The sequence below is a fragment of the Magnolia sinica genome, chromosome 7 (assembly GCF_029962835.1).
Source record: "Magnolia sinica isolate HGM2019 chromosome 7, MsV1, whole genome shotgun sequence".
In the NCBI taxonomy this organism is placed as follows: Eukaryota; Viridiplantae; Streptophyta; class Magnoliopsida; order Magnoliales; family Magnoliaceae; genus Magnolia; species Magnolia sinica.
Genome location: NC_080579.1, coordinates 1082807 through 1105438, shown reverse-complemented (window position 1 = coordinate 1105438; position 22632 = coordinate 1082807). Strand labels below are relative to the sequence as shown.

Here is a 22632-nt window from a genome sequence, read left to right as displayed (position 1 = left end):
GGGCATGACAAATGATCCGTCAAAATAGATGAACGGTACACAAGGTAGTACCCACAGCACCACAATATTAGAAAAGTCTCATTCAACAGTGGAGCTTGGCTAAGGACATTTGTGGTTTGTATCATAAAATGTGGCCCACTTGGCGGGTGAACTAGATTAAACAACTTGATGGTATCAAGACCTTGGCCAAGGACATGGAACTGTTGATTCATTCATAAGATGTGGACCACCTTGCCATTAAGCTGGATTTTTTTTAAGGGAGTTATTTGATACTCTGGTTGTGTATCCATGTTCATATGCAGGCAATTCAAAATGTTACATATGTCATATATTAACTAAAATAAATATGTTAAAGTGTGGATCTTTAGTTTGGCAAAGTTACAATCCAAAAATTGGAATCCGCTGGCCCGCCCTGATATGAGTTTTATCCACACCTTGCATCCACTATGCCATTTCATTTTAGGGCATGAGCCAAAAAATACAGTAAATCCAAAGCTATGAGTGAACCACACCATTGCAAATAGTGGGATAATGACGCACACCATTGCAACCTTCCCGGAGCCCTCGAGAAGGTGTCAACTACAGGTGTTTGATCCCCACTGTTTTGTGTTGTGTGGTCTAGTTGAGCTTTGGATCTGCCTCCTTTTTCAGCTCATGCCTTAAAATGAGATAGAAAAATGGATGAATGGTGTGGATAAAACATATATATCACAATGGGACAGAAACATCATGACGGGCCGCACATTGTCAGGTCTTCAGGCAATCTGCGAAAATTAGATCGGTTTCACAATCCTAGCCTTTATTCACGGACACTTGTGAGTTGACCATTGGATAATAATTTCGTTTTTAAAACGTCCAATAAATTTCTGCAAATATCTTAATAAGATTATCAAAGACATATTTTCTTGGTTAATCATACTTTCTAAGCTTGCATACATAAATTGAACGGTTTAATTTAATTTACGTGCACGTCACGAATGGAAGTTCAAAGTAATATTGCGCCAAAAGACCGACTCATAAAATCCAGTCAGGGGTGTCAATGGGCCAGGTTGGCCTGTCTGGTTTCAGGGTCTGGCCTGCATTGGACTTCGGCTGGATTATTAGGCCCAAGGAACGGGCTGAGCTTAAAATTTAGGCCTATTTCTAAATAATAGGGCTGAAAGTCACGGGGGATGAATCCGACTGACCCGTGACCGACCCGGCATTCCTTTGTTCTTGGGCACGATGTATCGGGTTCGGTCTCATGCTTGGGCTATACAAACACTAACCCAATAAAATTTGGGTCGGCCTCGAGTTGCCCGACCCAACCTGAACACGATCAATATATAAGTTCTTTATAAATTATAATTAAGTGCAGATAGTATGTGTAGAAGGCACAAGAAATTCCAATGCCATCAGATTTCATTGGTCCACATCATTTCCAGATTTCTCTCTCTCAAATAGTTCGCATGCTACACAACATGACTTTTAAAGAGTAGTTGTCTTATATGACTTTTAAAGGAGTAGTTGTCTTATATTTTAGCCTATTTGTTTAGTAAAAAAAAAAAAAAATCCTTAAATTTTTAGGTTTGGGTACAATTTTACATTATTTCCAGTGGTGTAAGCCACCTGTGTTACAAATCAACTTAAATTTTGGCGTCCTATATATCTTCATGGTGGGGCACACCTAATGCGCAGGTCCAATGCCACTCATAACCCAACCATAACGACCACTATGAGTATTTTTTTAAAGCAGTGGTCACGCCCTTGATGCGTAACAGTACCTACCATTACCGTTATGTTATAGCGGTTCCATAATTATTTTTAGATACTATGCTAAGGCATTACCCACTTGAGTATTTGATTTAATTGATTTTTGGGCTACTTTGTAAACCTACAGTGGTCATGGATAATTTCATTGCCAAGATGGACTAGAAAAGGCTTGATCACAAGTGAAAGTTATCCGGACCATCAAGACCTTAAATTGAATGTATCAGAATGAGTTATTGGACATACCATACTAATTTTGGGGTAGGATGAGCCACCTTAGCCACTCAATGCGCACACCGAATTTCCGCAATACCATCAAAATTCTTGTTTTATTTTCGTTTTTACTATTTATAATAAGTTTTAGTTTGAGTATAACTCTTCATCTGTTGGGCTTTCGGAATTGCCCCCAACATGAAAAGTGCCTAGAATAATTAGTAGAATAGCATGGTTACGACAAATAAGACAATTACTATTTTTGGCCAAAAACCATGAGGTCTAGTGAAAATCACGGCCATTTATAGATAGTACTATTTATAATAAGTCACGATTTTTAGGAGTTTTAGTTGTAGTTTGATTCGGAAACTTCTCTTAGGGTTTGTAGCTTTATTTAAGGAGTTGTAATCTTGTTTTTAATCATCAATCAAATTATTTTGAATATCTTAGAATTATTTTTATTTTCTTTTCCTCGTGTATTCCAGGCTTTTCTGTGAGGAGTCCGGAAAAGTTCCATAGATTCAGAACAATTAGCCCATGTCCTTCCCTACGTCAGGTCCACGAAATAAACCAAAGAAATGTCATGCTCACATCATGCTGGCCCTTAAAAGGTCGACAAATCCATGCCTCTGCATGTCTAGATGGGTCAGCTTGGCCAAGGTTAACCCAAGCACAGCCCAATTGTTTACATGACATGCTTCTTGATCCAGCGCAAACATAAACCTGATCAAACTAACTTGGTCCCGTTTTTTAAGCGTACGATGTGGATCAACTTCATTAGCACTCTACTCAAAAGTGGCAGCATTAAGTTTCTAGAGCAATGATTATTATTTTTTAGAAAATTCAAAAAACTAATTGCATGCAAACTTTTGCCTGGGCTACCTCATTGGGAGCAGATTAGGTGCAGCCCGGACTCGCCCAACATGGTGCGACCCTTACCGTGGGGCCCACTTTGATGAATTTATTTTATATTTATGTTGTCCATCCCTTTTACAAGAACATGCTAGGCTATGAGCCTAAAATCAAAGCAGATATAGATCTTAGGTGGAGGTACGTGGGCCCACCTTGATAAATTTATTCTATATCTATCCCGTCCATCTTATTTACAAGAATATTACTGAGCCCAAAAACCAGGCGGATACAAATCTTAGGTGGACCATACTATAGAAAACAATGGTGTTTGAATATCCCACCATTAAAAACTTACTAAGGGCCGAGGTAATGTTATTTGTCATCCAACCTGTTGATAAGGTCACTTAAACCTGGACCAAGGGGAAAAAAACAAATATCAGCTTAATCTAAAACTTTTATATCCTATATTATAAATTGTTAATGCTCAATCACCACCGTCATGACCTCTGGTAGTCCACCTGAGATTTGGATTTGCTTCATTTTTTAATTCATTCCCTAAAATGATTTAGAAAAATAGGACAGCCTGAATATAGAATACATGCATCAAGCTAGGAGCCAAAGTAAGGGTCACATCGTCTTGATGAGGCAGGGCCACCTAAATCATTATTTTTCTTCAATTCTCCACCATAAAGGAGACTCAACCTAACGACATTAATTAAAGTCACTCAGGATATTTTCATAAAAGTGATGCTTATATATATATATATATATAGAGAGAGAGAGAGAGAGAGAGAGAGAGAGAGAGAGAGGTACTGTACTCTCGACCTTATTGTAGTTACTCCATCCGACTGCCAGTAATCCGACAGTGCTCGACCTTACGGAATGCTGTAGTCAGGTCAAGCATATATTACCTTTTCATATATATAGAAATTTTCTCTTAAAAATCTATTTCCCTGAGAACCCTTGGAGAGCTTATCTCATGTGATATGTGCATGAGATCTAATCCACTCATTTGATGTGTGCCACCTCATGATAAAACTCAAAGGGTGTAGAAATCAATCGTACCCAAAACTTAAGTGGGCCATAGAAAAGGAAACAGTTGAAGGGGGAATGCCCACCCTTAATTTTCATTAGATCCCGCCTGAGTTGCAAAACAACCTAATTTTTTTTGCCTAACCCTTCATCCAAGCCAGATGAATGGACTGTAAGGCCTGGATCGCATATATAAACATATAAGCAAAAATAGAATCAGAACACCTAAAACTCAGTGGGATTTTGAAAAAGCATACTTAAAAGTAGAGATAGCAAGCACAAAACTAATGTAACATGTGAACTCAATAAAATAGTAGATTTCGACGACAAATTAGCCAAGTCCTAATCTGAATAGTGGCGAACGGTAACAATCATCTTGACAACTACATTGGGAATGTCAACGAAAGCCGTCTCGATACTAGCATAGCCCGTCGCAAATTGAAACAAGCCCGTCCCGGATACGACCGATACCTCCCTATGTTGCAAGAAGAAGGGTTCCAAACCTTGTATCTGTAGTGTACTCCCTTTGTAGTTTCCATCCGTGAAAACGATCGTGAACATGAAACATAAGACGGAGGCGTCTAAGGACGATACTACAAATATCCCTCGAGCTCGTCCTAGCTCCTTCGAGTTCCTATCTACTCCTTGGGTGATTGCATCGTCCAACACAAAGATGGTTCCGAACTTGGACCCAGTTGAATTCATGCCATTGATTCCGGCAACCGGGATTGAAGTCACCTTGGGGCCTGTTTCCCAGTCTTGCATGTAGAACACCATGTTGGTTCGTTCTTGTGTCTTTGGCTTCCAAGCTGGCAACAATGGTTATGAGGAAGAATATCGGTACTGAAACTGATATCTTTGTTGTGGCTTGAGCCATTTGTATCAATTACTATTTACTATCTTAGTAGTAGAGAAATGGTCTATTTATAATAGTGGAAGGGTAATCCTTGCATCACAAGTAGTGGTGGGTGGGGCCATATGCCAGCATTGTTTGGATGATCCCAACCGTGTATCTGGTGGTTCAGAGTAGTGGAGGGTAATTGGCAGAGGGAATTGCAGGACCCACGTGAACCACACCCTAAAAAATAATATACAAAATGAGAATTGCAGGACCCACGTGAACCACACCCTAAAAAATAATATACAAAATGGGAATTGCAGGACCCACGTGATATTTATATAATATCAACCTATTGCAATAAATGTAATCTACCATGATATATTCGGGAGAATAAAAAAATATTGATAAATCTAAACTTAAGCCACACCAAATAATAATAATAATAATAATATATACACAACTTAAAATATCAAAATTCACTTAAAGTATCATTTAATCAGGTTTTTGGATGCATGTCTAAGGGAAGCAGATTGCTAGCGAGTAACTCAATATGCTTTCTCACACGGAACCGTAAGTGGCATGGTCACATTAATTGTCCGTCCATTTTTTCAGCTCATTTTACCGGTTGAGACCTAAAATTGAAACATATCCAAAGGTCAAGTGGACCCCACCTAATGAAATAGTGGGGATAATGATGTCCACCGTCGAAACCTTCCTAAGGCCCATGTTTAGGGGTGTACATTGAGTCGAACCGAGTCGAGCTGGCCTCAACTCGACTCAGCTCGAACACTGGCTGACCTCAGCTCGAACTTGACTCGGCTCGATCCTTGAGCTCGACTGGCCAGCTCGGCTCGATTCGGTCAGCAGCTCGGGCCAAGTTCGAGCCAAGATCGATCCAAGTTTGCCATTGAGGCATTTCCACAAACACCTGAACTACAACTTCAAAAACTCGCTGTTTTACAAATAAAGGCAATGGTTTTACGGGTGTTTTATCAAACACCTTTTACGTAACATTAAAAAAAAAAAAAAAAAAAAAACAGAGAGAAAAAAGCTATTTGGTTAATGTACATACCTTGCTTGCCACTGGCCAAACCTTCCTTGCCACCAGCCACATTTCGTTGAGTCATTTTATCAAACAGTTAGTGAGCAACATCAATGGCAAAGTAACCGAGTCACTAAACTGGTTCGATCCGAGTTCGATTCGAGTTGGATTCGATCCGAGTCGAGTCGAGCTGGGGCCTTCTTGAACTCGACTCGAACTCATTTTCGAGCTCAAAAAATCAACTCGAACTCACCTTCGAACCGAGTCGAATCAAGCTTTTTCGAGTCGAGTCGAGCTAGCTAACCGAGCTAGCTCAGTTTGTGTACACCCCTACCCATATTACTGTTTATTTGTTATCCAACTCGTTCATTGGATCACGCAGACATGGATGAAGGAAAAACACAAATAATAGCCTGATCCAAAACTTTAATGCCCCACGGCCCTTAAGGGCGTGTTTGGTCTGTGGCATTGAATGATACTGAATTGTATTAGATGAAATTAATATCATTGTTGCACAATGATTGCATGTCTGGAAATACCATGATATTGTAGCCATCCATTCTCATGGTAGGGATAAAATTTTTGCCACGAGAAAACACCAAATTAACCAAAATCATGTTTGGTGGACCATGAAATTGTAATCAATGAACCAAATTCACAATGGATGTCACTCACTTGTACACGTATATAACCATAATGTCACGTGTAAACAGTGTATATGGATGGACAACTTGGATAAACACATGCATTACTGTGGGGCCCACATGTGTAGTGGATTTCAAAATCCACGGAAATCATTCGTGGTACCATATGCAATTCCATGGGACTACATGCAATTCCATCCCACCGAATCCAAACCTTTCCCATCCTCCTCAAATGCTGGATGGAATTTCACGTGACCAAATGCAATTCTATCCCACCTAATCCCATGTAATACCTGCACCAAACAACCCTTAAGATTTCAAGGGTAGTGTTCACTACATACTTTCTCATGTGGTGTGGTCCACTTGAGCTTTGGGCATGCTTTGATTTTGGACTTATTTACTAAAATAAGTTGGTATGAATAAGACGCATCACAACTCATTAGATTTTACTAGGGATTTTAGGTCTAGCAGGTTAGATGTCATAACCATGTGAGACTTCATCACCTTTTTAAAGAAAAACAATACATTGAGATACTTTAATACTATAAACATACTTTGATAACTTTCATTTTCAAAAAGCACTAGGGAGGTAATTTTTTTTTATTAGAGTGGGAGTTTTCTGTAAATTTAGAATTTATGAAGAATTTTTCTGTAAAAAACACTATAAAATTTACATTAATATTTTAATAATTTTGCGATAAATTGGTAAAAAAAATATAAAAAAATGCAGATATTTTGAAAATGTTATGCAATATTAAGGTGAAAATATCGTTTAATTTATTTATCAAGAAAATATCGGGAGTTTTGCAAAACCTCACCCTGGTTTGTGCAACTACCTACCTTTTAACCATCCGAACTGTTTTCATTCGTGTGGCCCACTTTTGTTTTGGATCAGCCCAATTGGCTCACTTTGGCAGAAGAATCCTAGTGGGGCTGATGGTATCAACGGCCTGGATTACTGAATAATGGGGCATACTTGTGCAAACTGAAAACCAAATAGGTTTTTATCGGAGTGTAGATGTTTCACACGACTGCATTTACAGTAATTGTATCTGTGGCATTCCAGCAACTTAAATTAAGTTGTCCAAGTAGTGGGCTCCACTAGAGATGAGTCACATCTAAAAGTCAAGCTCAAACGTTGATCACAAACAGAAGATTAGCAGATACCTAATGGACAATCAAAATGAGAAGTAGTCAATGGTCCGAATTCAACAAACAAATGTCCACTGATCAGAGGCTAGGATCTCCCAATCGATCTGATTTTACGTCTACAATCTACCTACGGTGGGCCCCACAATTTGAACGTTTAAAGTTGAGTTGTATGCATGCCGCATGTATTATCTGTGTGCATGTGTACGAAACATTATATCCGTGTAACACGTTAAGGGGTGGTTTCCCTGACGGTGTGGCCGCCCTTGATGTATGTACTGTATATCCATGCCGTCCATCAGTTTTTTTTTTTTTTTTTCATGCCCCAAAAAGAAGCAGATCCAATCCCAAGTGGATCACAATCATCCAATCAAACGAATGTTACTTGGAATCATCATCTCAGATGATCCGAACCGTTCATTAGCATGGGCGTGAAGGCGACAACATAATCAACATCACGCATCATCTAACACACAGCTCACGTGTAAGTAATCATCAAAATAGGGGGGGTACACCGTACACCCAAAGACGTTGACGTCTTCATGCAAAAGAACGCCCAGAGAAGTAAGATAAAATAAAATAAAATAAGGGAAGGAAACGTGTGAGTCTGTGTAACGTGTGAGGCTGCGTAATTCATGTGTCAAACGCGGTTTTCCTTCTCCCTTTCGCCTACTTCTCATATCCATATCATGGTAGATCTGAAGCTTGAGCCCATTTTGGCATTTATTTGCCATCCAACCTGTCCACAAAAAAAAAAATAATTAAAAAAAAAAAAAAGAACAAAAGGAAAAAAAAAAAAAAAAGAGAACAAAAATATAGCAGATTGATACACGGTAGTGTCAACCGCATCGTACGTACCACAAAAATGAGCTCAGCTACGCTAGCTTCTTCTGTATCAGAAGATGGCGACAGCACCCACCGTCGCAACTGTGTAAATCCTCTTCACCGCTCACGTGCACTTTGTGGGAAGAGAAAAACATAAATAGCTCATAATATAATTAAGTAACCGATGTGGGACAAACGTGGGAAGTGGATCATGAGATAATAACAGGAATGGCCTAGTTTTCTTTACTTCCCTGTTTCTCCAAGCGGGGTATATGGTTCAGTGATCAATACCATTGGTCAATCATGGATTGACCTTTCCCAAGAACCCTTCTAAATCAAGCAATCCTAATTCTTTGATTAGACGGCTAGGATCCATCCTTAGAACATGATCATTATCAGTGGTCTGAGAAGGCCTAGTTCAATGAGAAGCAGTCCACATCCACCAGAAAAACCTCATGGTCAGAGTGGTAGACTTAAAAGATTTTTGGCCCATTGCATGGTCATGGTGCCCTACGAAACCAACTCCCTCATCAGCGTACTTTTGTTTTCCACGCGTATGGTTGGGATATAATTTCATGGAATTCACTGCAGCATCACATAGTAGTATTTCTCAACTAGGCATGGGGAGCGTCCATGAATGGTCGCATATTGATGATGGATGCTTGACATTTGAGTTTGTAGGTTTGGGTACATTTTTACATTATTTTCTGTGTAGCCCATTGGTGTTTCAAATCAGCCTAATTTTGGTTCGTCCCATAATGGTGGAGCACACCTAATGCACGGGTTTGATGTCGCACAAATGCTACATTGCACCCACAAATTACTTGAGCGTGTAATCTATCTTCATGATGTGGATGGATCACATGGACACATGGTATTAGTGGCAATTGGTTCTTGATGTAGATGGACCACATGGACATATAATATTAGTGGCAATGGGTTTGATCAACCTCTGAACATTTCCAAAATGGCTTTCTAGATATTCCTTGATGCCATGGCAATTTATGAACATGAAAAGCTTCCAAAAGAGATTTATGAATTTCTTGAAAATTTTATAAGATTAATTCTTCTTTTCCCACGACAGATGGTTAGAAATTCATATTGATTTGTATTCTAGTACTGAGAGAGCTGCGAGATCAGGAATCATTGAAGAAACAACAAGATATTTCTTTTGTCTCTTGTCATGCATAATGATTAACAGTTTAAGCTTGAGCCAAAGAAATGAAGTCCATTTAAGTTAATTGTTGAGCTTGGGTTGGATCCTGATAAACCCAACCTACACATATAAGCTATCAGCAAGTTGATGTACACTGATTTAATTTAGAGATGCGTTAGGCCCTATCATTGTTCAAAGTATCTCCAAGATTTGTATCTCTAAGTCAGAGATAAAGATAAAACTAATAATAATGTCTATAATACTGATTTTTTAGAAATCTTAGATATTGCTAATCTTAGATATTGGTGATAATAATGTCTATAATACTGATATTTTTAAATGGAAAAAAAATACCTTCTTTCTTAAAAAAAAAAAAAAGAAAGTAGGTGGGCCCCATATCATGGCTGGTCTACATCAAAGGTCGGCCCATAATGATGAATGGTCCACATCGAAGGTAGGCCCCATATGATGGACAACCCACTTTGATATGTTTATGTATGGGTACACCATTTGTAGGTATTTTTGGCAACTTCAGGTAGCAAAGGTAGTCTCAAGTGGCATCTTCAGCGATGTCAGCGGTCACGGCAACAATAAGAGAGATTGACTGTATTTGGAAAGGTATTTTTTTTATTATTTTTTTTAAAACAAGCTAATCATGTTTTATTATTCCTTATTAAAACAGTTCAAAGAAAAACCAAATCACCCAAATGATCGATCATCAAAATACCATTATCCCCCCCATCCACACATCAAGGCACAATCTTGTAAGCCTTCATCTTATCTATCCAAGAAGAGAAAGAAGAAGTGGAATTTCTGAAACCCAAGAAGCCATGCTCCTTACTCTTATTCATACTGTCCAAGAAAGAACCTGGCAGATTGAAACAAATATCCACAAGCCACCAAATCCCAACCGCTTCTAGCTTAGTAGCAACAAGATCCTTCTCAATCACAATCTGCTCCCAAACAGGCCCCTTGTCCTTCATTGCCTCCGCCAATCTAAAACCCGAGTCCTCTTTGAATTCCACATACTCCACCTCGAACTGCTCTGCCAGAATCCTCCACAGATGCTTCCACTTGAACACATCACCATTGCTGCAATTGAATGCCTCGTTCTTGGCGAATGGGTTGACGGCAGCCCATATCTGGTGCTCCGCGATTAGGTCGGCGTCAGACGCGTCTGAGTATCCCTCCCACGCGACATGGTTGCCCGGGAACCGTAGCGGGAGCCCTCGTGCTTGCAGATGGAAGCGTAGACACATAAGGTCCCAATCAAGTTCATGAGGCTGTAAGGAGAGAAGCCGAAGATTATCCCAGGGCGATGGACGGTCCAGGTCAGCCCTTCCTTCTTCTCAACTTCCTCGAATAAGATATCCTCTTGAGTGTAGTAGAAATTGGGGCTCGGTAGACGGGGGAGTTCCTCGTGTAAAGGGGGATTGTGTGGGTTTTGCATAGATTCGAAAGAGCCCAAGTAGTGCTTGCGGCCTGTCTGGAGGCAGATGTGCTGGAGATTGGGTGAATTTGGAATTACAGATTGAAGGACATTGCGGAGCATCGAGCCATTGATTTCGCAGTTCTCAGATTCGGTGCGTCCGTCGCTCCATGCAACATAGAAGATGTGGGTCACAACAGAGAGGGTAGAGAGCTTGGATTGGACGTCAGATGGATCGGATACGTCGCACTGTATGTATTCGATCGGGTGCTCTGTGTACCATGGAGGACGGGGGCGGCGGGCAATGCCGTAGACTTTCCACGGCCCGCCGGGGGTGTCAGAGAGAGGGAGGATCTTGGCCAGGCTGTTGCCAACGATGCCGGTGACGCCAATTATCAGGGCCACGCTCTAATACTGGCGTGTGCCATCACCTTCCTCAAACTTTTTCTTCGCTGTGCCGATGGCGCCTGCCCACCACGAGCTCATTTTAGCAGAAAGCGGGGTTAGTTTCTTCTATGGAATCCGATAGACAGAAGAAGATATTTGCAAAGGATTCACTGGAGAAAAGAAGGGGTAGCCCATATCATCCCTATAATCTCCTTTTAGTAGTATATTTATTTGCTTATTGTTCGTGAACCACATGGATCTTGTCTTTAAAAAGAAAAAAAAAAAAAGTGTCACCAATATGTTGATGTCGCCAATAATTTTTATTGTCTAAATTTTAGGTGTCCCTTGTATCACCAGTGTATTGACAATATTTTGATAATATCACTAATATATCAATATAATAAAAAAATTATTAAAATATTTATTTATGGCCATATGGTTTTATACAATATTCAAATTGTTGATGATAATATCAGTCATATCACAATATTATCATTATTGTAACATGGGCAATATTGAGGCCATAGTCTTTAATTTCCTTTTCAATTGTCGACGATTTCTTAGCAAAATATCTTGTATTGTCATTATTTTGAAATATTGATAGATGTTTGGATGGGAGGTTGGATGGTTGGATAGATGTGATAGTTGGATATATAGATGGAATGGATGCGATGGTTTGATTAGTTTTTTTTTTATGAGAGCATATGCTTTCAAGTCCCATTAAATGAAAATTGATTATGTATGTATTTTTTCATAAATTTCTTTGTTCCTAAATATGCAAATATGTCTCTTTTAGATTCTCCTAAGTTTCACTATAAAATTCTACCATTTTCACCATGTTTTCGTACATTTTCAATTATTAGCGATATTGATATATTCTTTCCGTATCTTCGGACAGTGAAACTTGCAGCAATAAGTGTTGCCCATCTAAATATTTGATCCACTTGATTTTTGAGCCACTGCACAAACTTTAGGTGGTTCGTGCTTTGGACGAAATAAATGTCATGTGCACATCATGCTGGCCCAAAGAGGTCATCATTTGATATTGCATGATTGGCACCCATACATATGCTTATGTAAAGGGATCAGCTAGGCCGAGGTCAACCCAATTAAGCACAGCCCAGTTTAACCATGCCATACTTGTTGACCTAGCATCTTTTAAGATGCTAATTCATTGCGGATCGAATCTGTTAAAAACTCTGCTCAGTAGTTGTAACAGTTTGTTACATTTCTACAACAGTGATTTATTTTTTTTCCCTTAGGCAATCCATAAAACTAACTGCCTCATTAAAAAATATATATCAAAGATATTTCAAAAAAAGGGACCAATATTATATAATCATATCTATCACTTTTCACTACACCAAAATCTCTAGATAGGAACGGCTGGGATTTTGGTTTGAAAACGGTTCAAAGCCGTGTCTGATTTGAAACGGTTATAGACCGTGTTCAAATTTGTACCTGTTTTAATAGCCAACGTTGCTATTTCTGATATTTTGTTGGTGTGTCCCATTTGCATTTTGAATTTTCCTAATTTTTAGGATTATGTTCTATTGTTATATTTTAAAACAGATGGACGGATTGGATTTGTTTTGGAGACCTCGCTGGATCCCACACGGCCCTAGAGGCACAGTAGTTTTTATTTGCCGCAGATTACCAAATCGATTTCACCTTTTTTGGGGCCGAAACCCTCGTTCCCATTGTCACATGACCTCCCTCTCCCTCTCCCGATCCTCTCTCTCTCTTGATCTCCCTCTTCCTCTCTCGATCTCGTATTTCCTTTTACGGCATGGATTTTCCTGGATTTTCTTTTACTATTCGGATTGTGAAATCCATTGAATCTCCTCTCCGGAAACAAACGCCTATTCTTTCATTCTCCTTTTCCCTGAAAATTTTACGGGTTTTACTGCTTTCTCGAGCTGAAAACTACGCAGAGCTTTTCCATGTCGATTTGATCCATGTCGATTTGATCTGCATTCGATTCGATTCCCTGAAAGAAGATATGATAGGCATAGATTTCAGTGTCTAACATCGAGATACCAAAATACGAGTTGTTTTCAACAGATTCCGATGTTTTTACCATTGTACAGATCTTAGATTTTTATTTTTTTTCTTCGTCGTTTGATATGAATATCGTCATTTAATTCAATGAACTGTTGGAAAGCTCTGCATCTTCTACAAATGTTACCAAGCAAGGAAATCATGAACCTGGTGGTCCCAATGCTGTGTTCGTTCAGCCACTTGCAGAAACTGGCAGGTCCTTGACATCGGGAGCAGAGCTGGCCTGGAATGGATACAGTAAACATGGTTGCTACTAATGATGCAAATAAGATGGGCGGCCTGAAATCCTCAGACACTAGTCTTGTAGTGGGTTCATGTCAAGATGAATTGTCCATTGATGAAGGAAATCAGTCGAGTTGACAGGTAATTTAATATTTCCCTGGAATCACCCTCTTGAATTTATTTTTTTGGATCATCGTAAGTGATCTTGAACATTTTGCACCTAAGCAGGCAAATTTCATTCATAGCCATGGTCTCTGTGTTTACCTTTAGTTATGCATTCTCTTTTGGTTTATGAGCTAAATATATTAAGGAATAGAAAGAGTAATGGAAATCTAGGTAAAGTATTTGGAAAATAGTGTCGTTGTTTCTTCCAAGCATTTGTATTACTGAGTCAGTTCCATAACATGATGTAGTTATAAGGATGTAAGACCAGTGATATCACTGAACAAGTGGGTTCTATTCTGTTTATTAAGATTTGCAACACCAAGACACAAAGTGTGATTAATTGGGTGTGCAAGTTTTGGTGGTAGTGGCAATGAACTGCATATACAACCCCAACAAGGCTGTGCGGTGATCTGTGTGGTGATTTTGGGGTCTCCTAACTTATATTCTATTGTTTAACAGGATGCCCTCGCATCTAAAAGTTTTGAAGTTTCAAGGCTAGTGCGCCAAGAAAAAGAGGGCCTGCTGCAAAACAACATGAATACGGCTCTTATCAATGGGCATTTCAGAGAGCAATGCTTAAAGTCTAGCATGGAGCGTCTTCATAAAGAGGTATGCTTATACTTTTCTGTTTTTCTTATAACTATAGAGGAATGCCGTTATGAAGGAAAATTGAGCAGTAGTCCACATTCAACTAGCAAAAAGTGGATAGCATTTGCCCAATCACTAAAATTTTTGCATTTGGCCCATCCATGTACATGTTGGAATTTCTGTGTGTGCCTGCAGTGCACACCTCAATGTAGTTGTTATCTTATGTTTATGTTTAGTTCGAATATGTTTAGTCTTTTTATACTCTTTATCAATAAGGAGGTTAGTCAGCTGCTTTGTATGATTATGAAGATTAGACACAAGTCTCTCTCACTTCTTCTTTTTTCCTTTCTTCTTAGCTTATTTTTCTACATGGTATCAGCGCATTGAGGCTCAATCCACACGTTCATTCCAAATGTTCCTACTTCCTTCTATCTGCACATGCAATAGTAATTGTGCTATGTTATTCATGCTACAGTGGTTGTCTGGGCTTCGTTCCAGATTTTGTGCCAACCATTTTTTTTTTTTCTAATCAGTCTGGTTTTGTATTCATGTAGCACTTGATAGAGTGGAATAGAAGAATAGAATTCATGTAGTGGAATCTAATTAATTGGGATAAGGCTTTAGATGATGATGATGATGATTCCACAGTTTGGTCAGCAAACACTTTCTCCATGTATATGGTGAGGACAGGGCTTCATGGAACTTACATGAAGTATGCATAATTATAGCATTTCTCATCATTACAGATGCATTGAGGTATTTCTATTGGAGTTTATACCTTTGCTCAGATTGTATGAATTATGGGATGGTTTCTGAATAGATAAGGAACTGTGTCATTTTTATTTCAGCAGGAATTTTTTTGTTGGTTGATTTTTCTCCCCTTTTCACCTTAAGCATCTTTCATATACTTGCAGTTGGAAAGGATGAAAAGTGAGAACCTGACTTCTCTTCTACCACAAGATGAACATCATTCAGACCCAGCTTTTCAAGGTTTACAAAGAGAGTTGTTGCAATTACACACGGTATATATGCGCACACTATGCCAACCTAGCAAGTCATAATTACCTCCCTCAAGTCTCATAAATCACTCTCTTGCTTGCTTTTCCACAGGCAAATGATCAATTGGGGAGCATATTTCCTTTATTTAATGAATTTTCAGGCAGTGGAAATGCATTGGAAAGGGTACTTGCACTGGAAATTGAGCTCGCGGAAGCATTGCAAGCAAAGAAAAAATCGAGCATTCATTTTCAGAGGTAGACTATAGCATGGATGGTAACAAACATCAATGACCTTATTCATTTTACTGCAGTATGTGAATTTTTTAACCCATAGAGTCAGAGAACGAAACAGTGTTGTGAAGAGCATGCTTACTACACAACAGGACTTGCTATTGACTTTCAACTAGCCGTTAAGTTCCCACAAATTTCACTCGTGACATTTAGCTGCTCTGGTTATGTGGGAACCATGTTGCCTTCTCTGTTTTATCATTTTTACATAGTTGTACAGAAGCTGAGTTCACTAGGTGGATAGATGGTCTTGTTTTTCAGGTGACTTTGTCAAAGAATCTCTGTGAATTGGTCGTTCTTTGCTTTGGGGAACTGGTTCAAGACAATGTCAACCCGAAAGGCAAACACACTTATAAGCATGATTCTTCAGTTGGACTGCATTCTGTACTTCTCAATACCTCCATATTTCGGAACAGGTGAGCAACCCCATCCTATATGAGTTTGGATAAATGGTGCAGTGGTTTCTAGTTTTTTCTTTAATAATTACAGTGGAACAAATATTCTATATATTAATTGGCAAGGAAATATAATGAAGAAACTACTTTAACATCACTTTAATAATTACTAACCTGAAACTCACATAGATGTTTTGCAGATTTCTTTAGATCTCCAATGAAATCTCTAGTACTATTTTGATTTGTAATGGCCTCATTCACTGAACCATCGACCAAACTTGTCACATCTGAAAACCTTCTTTTTGTTGTAAAGTGTACCTGGAACAGGGCATCTGTTGTATAATGGCTGTAGTGTGCATTACCATATGACCAAACTTGTCATTTCGATCCCGTTTGTGCAGATTGGGCTGTTGAATTTCTTTGCAAAATGTGAAGTGATTGGGTGTGCACGTGGGGTGTTCGATGAAATTCCTGAGAGGAATTTGAACAGGCCTTGTAGGAGTAGGAGACTGTTAGTGTGGTGGATTGGACATGAGATAGACCGTCGGCTTTCATTCTAGTAGTCCACATCAAAATCTACTCACGTGAGTGGACTTGATAGAGCTTGTTTTAGGAATGGTGTAAGATGCAGAGGTTATCTGCTACAATACATCCTGATGTTTGGGTTTTATAAGTAGGGACTGCAGCAGCTGATCTCATGTCACATTTCAATGATCCATACCGTTTATATGATGGGCCTCAAAGCAGATGGGGGTTAAGTAAAATAACTCTCAGATTTGGATATTTTCTATGTTACTTCTTTTTCTGTCTTTTCCACATCAAATTCCATTCTGAATTTGTAGGCTGCTTGGATGTCCTGCTCACATTTGGGGCTTATTCAACAGCTAGAGGCATGGTGATCTCAAGGCTGTTTATTAGATTCTTTTGGTTTGGACTCAGTTCAGTATTTGTAACATATATCTACATGTGAGTGTAGTATTATGTTTGAAATTTACATTTTCATATTGTTGTCGCAGACCCATGGTCCCTTTTTTCTGTTGCTGTACAATAGTTTTTTGTATCCTTATACTCATACATGCTTCCCAAACTGCATTGCAGGAAGGTTCTGGAGGAAAAGATAACCGGAACTCAGATTCTTTCTATTTTCGGATTTATATTCTTGTATTGGGAGTTTATGCCAGCATACGCATATTTCTTGCTTTGCTACTTAAATTCCCAGCTTGTCACACCTTGTCAGAGATGTCTGATCAGTGGTCATTCTTTCAATTTTTTAAGTGGATTTATCAGGTACTTTTATAACTCAAAATTTGATTTTTCTTTCCTATTCCAGTAGTTGGCAAGTTGTATTTCTCTCCTAGAAGTACATGCCTCAGTTAATTTGAGGAAAAGTATATCTAGAAGTTGCTTATGCATCTGTGCTGAACAATTTGCGTGTCCTTTAGGAGCGATACTATGTTGGACAGTCTTTATGAAAGGATGAGTGATTACTTCAGGTACGATGTCCATGGGGTGTTGTTCTTATAGTTTGTCATTGTTGAATCTTGGTATCGAATTCAAGAATATGGTTGGAGGTAGCCAAAGGTTGGGGGTCTCCTTTCAGCATGTGGGCCGCTCTGCAAATGATAGCAGGGACAGCCTGGTGAAGGGAGGGGCCTCCAGCAAAACCTTTTGGATTTCTTATGGAGGGTAGCAGGCACTTGTTATTGGGGTTCTTTCCAATCACTCACCATCACCATAACTATCATGATCATAGTCTTATTCTGCCATTTGGGGTCATGTAACTAATAATTGGTTGGAAAAAGTTCAACAACCAGCTGCCCACTTGACATTAGTCCTGTTTTACCCTATCTTGGTACTGGGTGGAGCATTGCCACCAGGTGGGGATTCTGCATGCGTGATGGATGCAGACTAAAATATGAAGAAACATGAAAGAAGATTGAATGTGAAATTCTAACTTAGAAGCATGCACGCATGATGTGTAAGATCAGTACAATCACTGCCAATTTTTTTAGAGTATCGATGTGTTGTGTTGTCTTTTGTGAAACCATTCCTATCAGCATATGAAATCACGATAGGCTATGAACTATTAAGAATTGGAGTTCTCTATGATGATGCATGCATTTATGCACACTTTCATTTCATTTCCTTTTCATTCTTCTCTCTGCTTTCTTTGCTCTTAGTTGCTTTCTGGGGTTCTTTTATCGGAGATATGGTTGTTATGGAAAATGTTTGGGCTGTTTGAACTGGCCTGTTTCATTGGGACCAGCCAACTTGCTGGTTTGGTGGGCGGTCTATATTATAAAGAACTGGTTGTAAGCAGCTTGCATTAATTTACACGCCAAGTCAGTTGAATTTTTGGCTTTTGTCCTTGCGTTGAGATTTTTTTTTTTGGGAGCGTAATCACCGAACTGATCTATGGATATGAAATCCAAATGGCAGGCGATCTGTAGTTCTATCATCAGGCAACAACTTTTACCACCAGGGCACTGCCTATTTACAGCTTGGCATCATTCTATAGAATTTATGTTCGCCTTTTTCTCTTATCTGATCACATAACCGTGATGCAATGTTGTTTTGCAGGTTCATTTGCTTATTTATTGGTGTGGGAGTAATTCTCTTTGTCATTTCTTGTTTTGGTTGTATTGCAGCAGCGATCAGGAATGGGTGCTGCCTAACATGTGTATCCTGATTTATTACATTTTTGTGATTGTTACTAATTATGTTTCTAAACTTCGTGCAGTCATTCACGAGACATTGCTACTTGATAATTAGGGTATGAAACAAGTGAATTTGTACATTCTTTTTCTAACCCTTATTTTCACATGAAATCGATTCTCCAAATACCTTTCTGGATATTCCTCAATGTCTTCGGACATTCACAGTAGTTCCAGAAGAAATCGAAGGATTTCTTGGGAATCATAACAAGATCTATTTATCCACTTGATTTTCTGTGATCTACGTTTCTGGTTTTTTGTTTTCCATTGGTTCCAATGATTATTTGACAAAAGTATAATTTATTGAGCTGCAGACTTTTTGCCACATCAACTTCAAACCAATTGACAGAGCAAAAGCGCATCTGCGAACTTGGTATTCAGTCAAACTGCAAAAGCTGCACTAGTTTTATGCTGGCTTAAAGAACAAGACAGCCTATCATATCAATTTGCATCACATGTACATTGCATCAAAATGTTGAGTTTACCTTATTAAGCCATTAAGACGTTTTTATAAGTCTTGAAAAGTTTCTCTTGGAAATTTTTTTACAATGATGGCATTTAGTAATACACAGTTGCATGCAATTTCAGTTCACTAATCATAGAGTGCCAATTTCTTTTGCATTATTCTTCGTTGATTGAGTAGGACGAGTTGCTAAAAGCTGCTGCACATTTCATTTTGTTTCTTAATATTTTTATTTTTATTTTTGAAAGATGACAATTTATTAATAAAAGGCCAAAAGGCCAGCTCTGTTCAGTATTTACAACGCAGCCCAATCTCTGCCTAAGAAATTACAATCTCTCAAAGCAGGTGACACCATTGTCCAGTCAATTACATCACTCTTGGCCCTAATAAAAGCCCACAAGGAATTTCCTGACATCGTTCATTTTGTTTCTTAATAGTAAATGGTTTCCTTAAACCTACCAGTATTCTATATTGGTGATCTTATTGGTATTAGCGGAGCTGGGATGTGCAGCTTTCATACTCTTCAACCATAGCTGGAAAAATGCGAGTTTAGGGTCTTTTACTCATTCTTTTAACATCTTTGGTCTAATTATCAGAGTAAATGGTACATGAGGCAATATTATGATATTCTCAGTTGCATGCATCTGAAACTTGGTCTGAACCCTCGTCCAAGTGGGACACACATAGTGGATGGGCTGGATTTGCAAACCACATCTCGGTGGGCCCAAAAAATGGTTATGAATGTTTTAATGGTGCACGGCCCCTCTCCACTTCTGTATGTGGTGTGGCCCACAAAAGTCACGGATTGACTTGATTTTTGAGACCTAGGCCCACGATGGAATGGTGCATCTGACTGATGGGGTAGATGTTCGAAACGCATCATGGTGGGGCCCACACAGCTCGACCTCATGGGACGGCCTGGTGAGGTCGAGCGCATAGTACCTTTTCCCATATATATATATATATATATATAAAGTAATAGGATTTTTCTTATAAGAACCGGTTCTCATGAGTACCTGTGAGAACCCTTTGAGAACCCATCTCACTTGATGTGTGCATGACATCCATCCATCCATCCATCCATTTGATGTGTAACCTCATGAAACCCCTAGGGCCTAGAAATCAGTCCAACGTAGGTGGCCGTAAAAAAGGAGACAGTTGAAAGGAATGCTCACCCTTGATTTTCTTAGGGATCGGAAGTTGCAAAACAACCTGATTTTTTTGCCAAACCCTTCATTAATTCAAGCCAGATTAAAGGACTCTATGGCCTGAATGGCATATAAAAAAAATATATACATAAAAAGTGAAGCAGGAATATTTAAAACTTAATGTAGGATTTTAAAACACCATACTTAAATGTAGAGATAGCTGCTGGCACAAAACGTATGGAACATGTGAACTCAATAAACTAGTAGATTTGGAAAGATAAAAAAAAAAAAAAAAAACAACTCGGCCTTGATGATGGCATAGCCCGTCTCATATAGGAACAAGCCGGTCCTGGAGACCACCGACACCTCCCTACGTTTTGTGAGGAACTGTTGGAACGTATACAAATTAACCAAACCTATCCAGATCCATCAGTGAACACGAACGAGAAAATCCATTGTATGGTGGAGCCGTCTAAGGCCGATGCAGAAAATATCCCTCTTGCTCGTCCTATCTGCTTCGAGCACCTATCCATCACAGTGGTCTTTCCTAGGGCCCATTTGGCCAGGCGGATTGGAAGGGATTGGATGGTATTGGAACGGATTGGAAGTTAAATCCCGGGATTGGCCGGGCGTGCCAAACAGATAGGGTGATCTAATCCTGGGATATAGCAATCCCATGGATCTTAAGACAATCCACTGACAACACCATCATTACCTTTAAATCCCATCCAATTCACCCTAATCTGTTCAAATTTGCCTGGGATGTGTTTGGTTCGAGGGATTGGAAGGGATGGGAAGGTTTAATCTCGGGATTGGCCGGGCATGCCAAACAGACTCGATATAGCAATCCTGGGATATAGCAATCCCATGGGTCTTAAAACAATCCACTGACAACACCATTATTACCTTGAAATCCATGCCATCCACCCTAATAACATTCAATCCCTTCCAATCCACCTGGCCAAACGGGCCCCTAGCTTCTTGTCAAAGGACAATCAGCTTCTATTATTACATTCTTAAAATACCATGACTTTGTTTAAAATGTCTCTTAAAGGCCTTAACCGCACGTTGGATTGCCTTGCCCCAACATAGGAAGTTCCTATAGTTGGAAGGTTTGTGGGGCCTACGGAAATGCCTGTAAAAAATCCACTCCAATTATTTCTGCAAGTCCATAATAAGACAAGATCTAAAAATCAGGAAGATCCAAAACTCACATGAGCCACGCCAAAAAAAACAAAAAAAAACAAAAGTAAGTTTGGAAACGTCCACCATTGAAACCTTCTTGGAGCTGACTATGATATTTATATGTCATACAAACCATTGATAGGGTAATTACTACTCAAATAAGATAAATTATAGGCACGAATATCATCCAGATGCAAAACTTATGTGATCCACACAAAGTTTCGAAGAGGGAATGCAGACCCTTGATATTCATCAGGACCCACCTGAGCTACAAAACAACCCGATTTTTTACCTAACCCTTCATCCAAACCATATAAATGGTCTGAATATTCTACATCACATACATAATCATAAAACTAAAAAGAAAAGCAAAAATACTTAAAACAAATGGCAGATTTTAAAACACCATACTTGATTTAAGCAGAGAAAACCAAAAACACATGCAAAATATGAACTGATTAAACAAGTAGATTTCAAACGAACTCAACCAGACCGAGTCATGAACTCAGTAATGCCGAACCGTAACAGTAACCTTCAGCACTGCATTGAGATTGGGAATGTCCATGAACGCAGACTCAAAGACAATATAGCCTCTCGCATATCGGAACAAACCCGTTCCAGACACCACCGACAACTCCCTACGCTTCGTGCGATAGACCTCCAAACCTTGTATCTGTAGGGTGCTGCCTTTGTACTCTCCATCAGTGAACACGAACGAGAAAATCCGATGTATGGTGGAGCCGTCTAAGGCCGATGCAGAAAATATCCCTCGCGCTCGTCCTATCTGCTTCGAGTACCTATCGACGCCTATGGTGATTGGGTCGTCCAACACGGCGATGGTTCCGAAGTTTAGTGGACTTGAATTCGTGCCATTGAGTCCGGCAACCGAGATCGCAGTCACGTTCGAACCTGTCTCCCAATCTTGCATGTAGAATACCATGTTGGTCTCTTTCATCTTTATGACTTTGGCTTCCAAGCTGACCAGAATGGTTATCAGAAAGAATAGGGGTAACGAGACTGATATATTTAGTGTGGTTTGAGCCATCTGAAGAAGTGCTACAAAGCCACTTGATATCTTATAGTAAA

At 39.3% G+C, this 22632-nt stretch overlaps 3 protein-coding genes, 1 non-coding gene and 1 pseudogene across 7 annotated transcripts; 2 read left to right on the top strand and 3 right to left on the bottom strand.

Moving 5' to 3' along the window:
• LOC131251861 (uncharacterized) overlaps positions 1-11433 on the bottom strand; it is a 21984-nt pseudogene extending 10551 nt beyond the window's left edge.
• On the bottom strand, positions 3922-22632 carry LOC131250774 (dirigent protein 2-like). Its single transcript, XM_058251080.1, has 2 exons — positions 21839-22632; positions 3922-3986 (listed from the first exon to the last, which is right to left on the bottom strand). The coding sequence occupies exon 1, from the start codon at positions 22589-22591 to the stop codon at positions 22052-22054; it is 540 nt and encodes a 179-aa protein (XP_058107063.1). The 5' UTR covers positions 22592-22632; the 3' UTR covers positions 3922-3986; positions 21839-22051.
• LOC131252459 (small nucleolar RNA snoR114) lies at positions 8390-8473 on the bottom strand. The gene has a single exon (XR_009174478.1). It is a non-coding gene; the product is annotated as a small nucleolar RNA snoR114 (small nucleolar RNA).
• Positions 13478-15686, top strand: LOC131250775 (uncharacterized). Of its 4 annotated transcripts, XM_058251082.1 has the most exons (4): positions 13478-13743; positions 14227-14376; positions 15270-15377; positions 15466-15686. In XM_058251082.1, exons 2-4 carry the CDS (start codon positions 14302-14304, stop codon positions 15610-15612), a joined length of 330 nt encoding a protein of 109 aa, XP_058107065.1. In that variant the 5' UTR covers positions 13478-13743; positions 14227-14301; the 3' UTR covers positions 15613-15686. The 4 variants fall into 4 exon arrangements, with proteins under 4 accessions (XP_058107065.1, XP_058107067.1, XP_058107066.1 ...); XM_058251084.1 differs by lacking the exon at positions 13478-13743 and having other exon boundaries at positions 14125-14376; positions 15270-15345; positions 15515-15686; XM_058251083.1 differs by lacking the exon at positions 13478-13743 and having other exon boundaries at positions 14125-14376; positions 15515-15686.
• LOC131251860 (callose synthase 10-like) lies at positions 16249-19825 on the top strand. Its single transcript, XM_058252853.1, has 6 exons — positions 16249-16789; positions 16879-17002; positions 17135-17323; positions 17479-17529; positions 18617-18716; positions 19676-19825. Exons 1-6 carry the CDS (start codon positions 16747-16749, stop codon positions 19823-19825), a joined length of 657 nt encoding a protein of 218 aa, XP_058108836.1. The 5' UTR covers positions 16249-16746.

Bases quoted from the DNA above. Each gene is read 5' to 3' on its own strand.
- LOC131250774 (XM_058251080.1), bottom strand. From the start codon at position 22,591: ATGGCTCAAACCACACTAAATATATCAGTCTCGTTACCCCTATTCTTT.
- LOC131251860 (XM_058252853.1), top strand. From the start codon at position 16,747: ATGATCCATACCGTTTATATGATGGGCCTCAAAGCAGATGGGG. The intron at 16,790-16,878 runs GTTAAGTAAAAT...CTGAATTTGTAG, and splicing joins GGGCCTCAAAGCAGATGGGG to GCTGCTTGGATGTCCTGCTC. The intron at 17,003-17,134 runs GTGAGTGTAGTA...ACTGCATTGCAG, and splicing joins TTTGTAACATATATCTACAT to GAAGGTTCTGGAGGAAAAGA.
- LOC131250775 (XM_058251082.1), top strand. From the start codon at position 14,302: ATGAATACGGCTCTTATCAATGGGCATTTCAGAGAGCAATGCTTAAAG. The intron at 14,377-15,269 runs GTATGCTTATAC...ATATACTTGCAG, and splicing joins TGGAGCGTCTTCATAAAGAG to TTGGAAAGGATGAAAAGTGA. The intron at 15,378-15,465 runs GTATATATGCGC...GCTTTTCCACAG, and splicing joins AGTTGTTGCAATTACACACG to GCAAATGATCAATTGGGGAG.